This window comes from Branchiostoma belcheri, unplaced genomic scaffold (assembly GCF_001625305.1).
Source record: "Branchiostoma belcheri isolate BF01 breed outbred unplaced genomic scaffold, Haploidv18h27 scaffold45, whole genome shotgun sequence".
In the NCBI taxonomy this organism is placed as follows: domain Eukaryota; kingdom Metazoa; phylum Chordata; class Leptocardii; order Amphioxiformes; family Branchiostomatidae; genus Branchiostoma; species Branchiostoma belcheri.
In genome coordinates, this window is record NW_017804076.1 from 2,606,299 (window position 1) to 2,608,030 (window position 1,732).

General features: G+C 45.6%; 1 protein-coding gene across 1 annotated transcript; it reads right to left on the reverse strand.

Annotated features, from left to right (window-relative positions):
• Positions 1–162: 162 nt before the first annotated feature.
• LOC109478682 (IgGFc-binding protein-like) lies at positions 163–1,726 on the reverse strand. Its single transcript, XM_019780349.1, has 4 exons — positions 1,525–1,726; positions 1,115–1,232; positions 800–941; positions 163–450 (listed from the first exon to the last, which is right to left on the reverse strand). Exons 1-4 carry the CDS (start codon positions 1,631–1,633, stop codon positions 163–165), a joined length of 657 nt encoding a protein of 218 aa, XP_019635908.1. The 5' UTR covers positions 1,634–1,726.
• Positions 1,727–1,732: the final 6 nt, after the last annotated feature.

The following is a 1,732-nucleotide window of genomic DNA, read 5'->3' on the forward strand; positions in this document are numbered from 1 at the left end:
GTTCGATCAAGTGAATAGAACCTCCTTGGTATAGCTAGTGCAGTTCATTGACACTTTCTGACTTGTAGGACTACAACATGTAACCTGTATCTAGTTATATTGTGTACTTTGTGTTCCCTCGTGACCTCAATGAAAAGTGGCTAGCAGGCTGATTTCAGTATTTCATGAATGAACACTTCTCAACCAAACAAACAATAAACAAAGAGGTGTTTGTGTGACTGACCTGAGGATGTCACACTTGGCCTGGGCCTCCAGCATCATGTCGACAGGGCAGCTCTGCAGCTCCACAGCCTCGGGACAGGTGTTGTCACCGGTGGACCAGCTGTCTCCGAAGGCCGTGACGTCACCGGTCAGGGTGCCGGACTGCATCATGAAGTCGTCGGTGGGGTCGTGGTTGTTGGGTCCGCACAGACCGCACAGCTGGTTGTGCAGCTCTGGTGTCACGTCAATCTGGTGGGAGGGAAGAGAAGATGAAACAACACTGATCATACATCAGGATCATCAGAAGGAAATCATCTGTGCCAAGAGGTTTTCAGTAACTCAGTAACTACTGATATTGGATGATCTAGCAAAGATAACATTAAATCTGAGTAAAAAATTTGAAAAAAACCCTGTTCTTTCAAACAGTAATACAGTACTGAAAAAGTGCATACCTTACAATCCTGACTGAAAAGTGCATTGCACTTTCTCTTAAGATTAGGTTCTAGTCAGACACCTATCCTAAGAGATATATGTACTACATGGGCCTACCTTATATCCTTATATTAAAATCAACTGTTACTGTAGTCTGTTTACATACCTTGGCCTCATAGCGCTCAGTCCACCTAATGGTGACTCCGATGTTGGTGGTGACGATGATCTCTCCACCGTACTTCTGGATGTGGATGCCGTCGGCAGCAAGAGCCTGGTTGAAGGCATCGATGTTGGTCCAGCTCACGAACCTACAGATAAACACAACAAACAACATGATGCATTTACAAGTTCAATGGAATCGAACACATTAATGATAAGCAGAAGTATATCTAGTCTTAGTACTGGCAGCATCATAATGATTGTAGTTGAGAAAGTATCTGAAAATGTTTTGGATTCAAGAATAAACTCTTGAAAGACATACCTGTCATTGTACTTGAAGTAGTTCATGCGCTCGAAGAAGAAGGTGTGAGCACCGATCTGTACCTCGATACCGCGGCGGCACAGCAGGCGGTTGTCAACACCAGTGCAGTCCAGAACAGCTGCAGAAGGTCAAAGAATCCATCAGGTGTTCAATTATCAAGAGGTTTCCGATAACGATTGTAAAATTTCCTAGCAGAGCAGTTAGACAAGGTTTAGGAGCCTTTACATTCTGAAATTCTGAATGTATCACAAGTACACTCCAACAGACATTGACAAAGGTTACACAACTACACTTTACACTTTAAGATGAGAGTCTTATGAGCTTATACCAGCACATCAAAAGAACTAAGTCATGCACAGTCACGTAATACAAGCCATTCAGATACTGTTATAGAAGGCGAGCGGCCTTACCCATAACCTCGAACAGTCCGCCGGTACAGTCCTTGGCCAGCACGTGGCTGCAGATCGGGTACTCGTACAGGGTGTTGTCGAAGGTCTGGAAGGTCGTGTCCTCGTACATCACGCACTGGTCGTGCTGGACGGGAACGCCCGCGGTGGTCAGACCCACGTCCGCCGGCTTGGTGGTTGTGGCCACGGTAGTTGGCTTAGTGGCAATTGT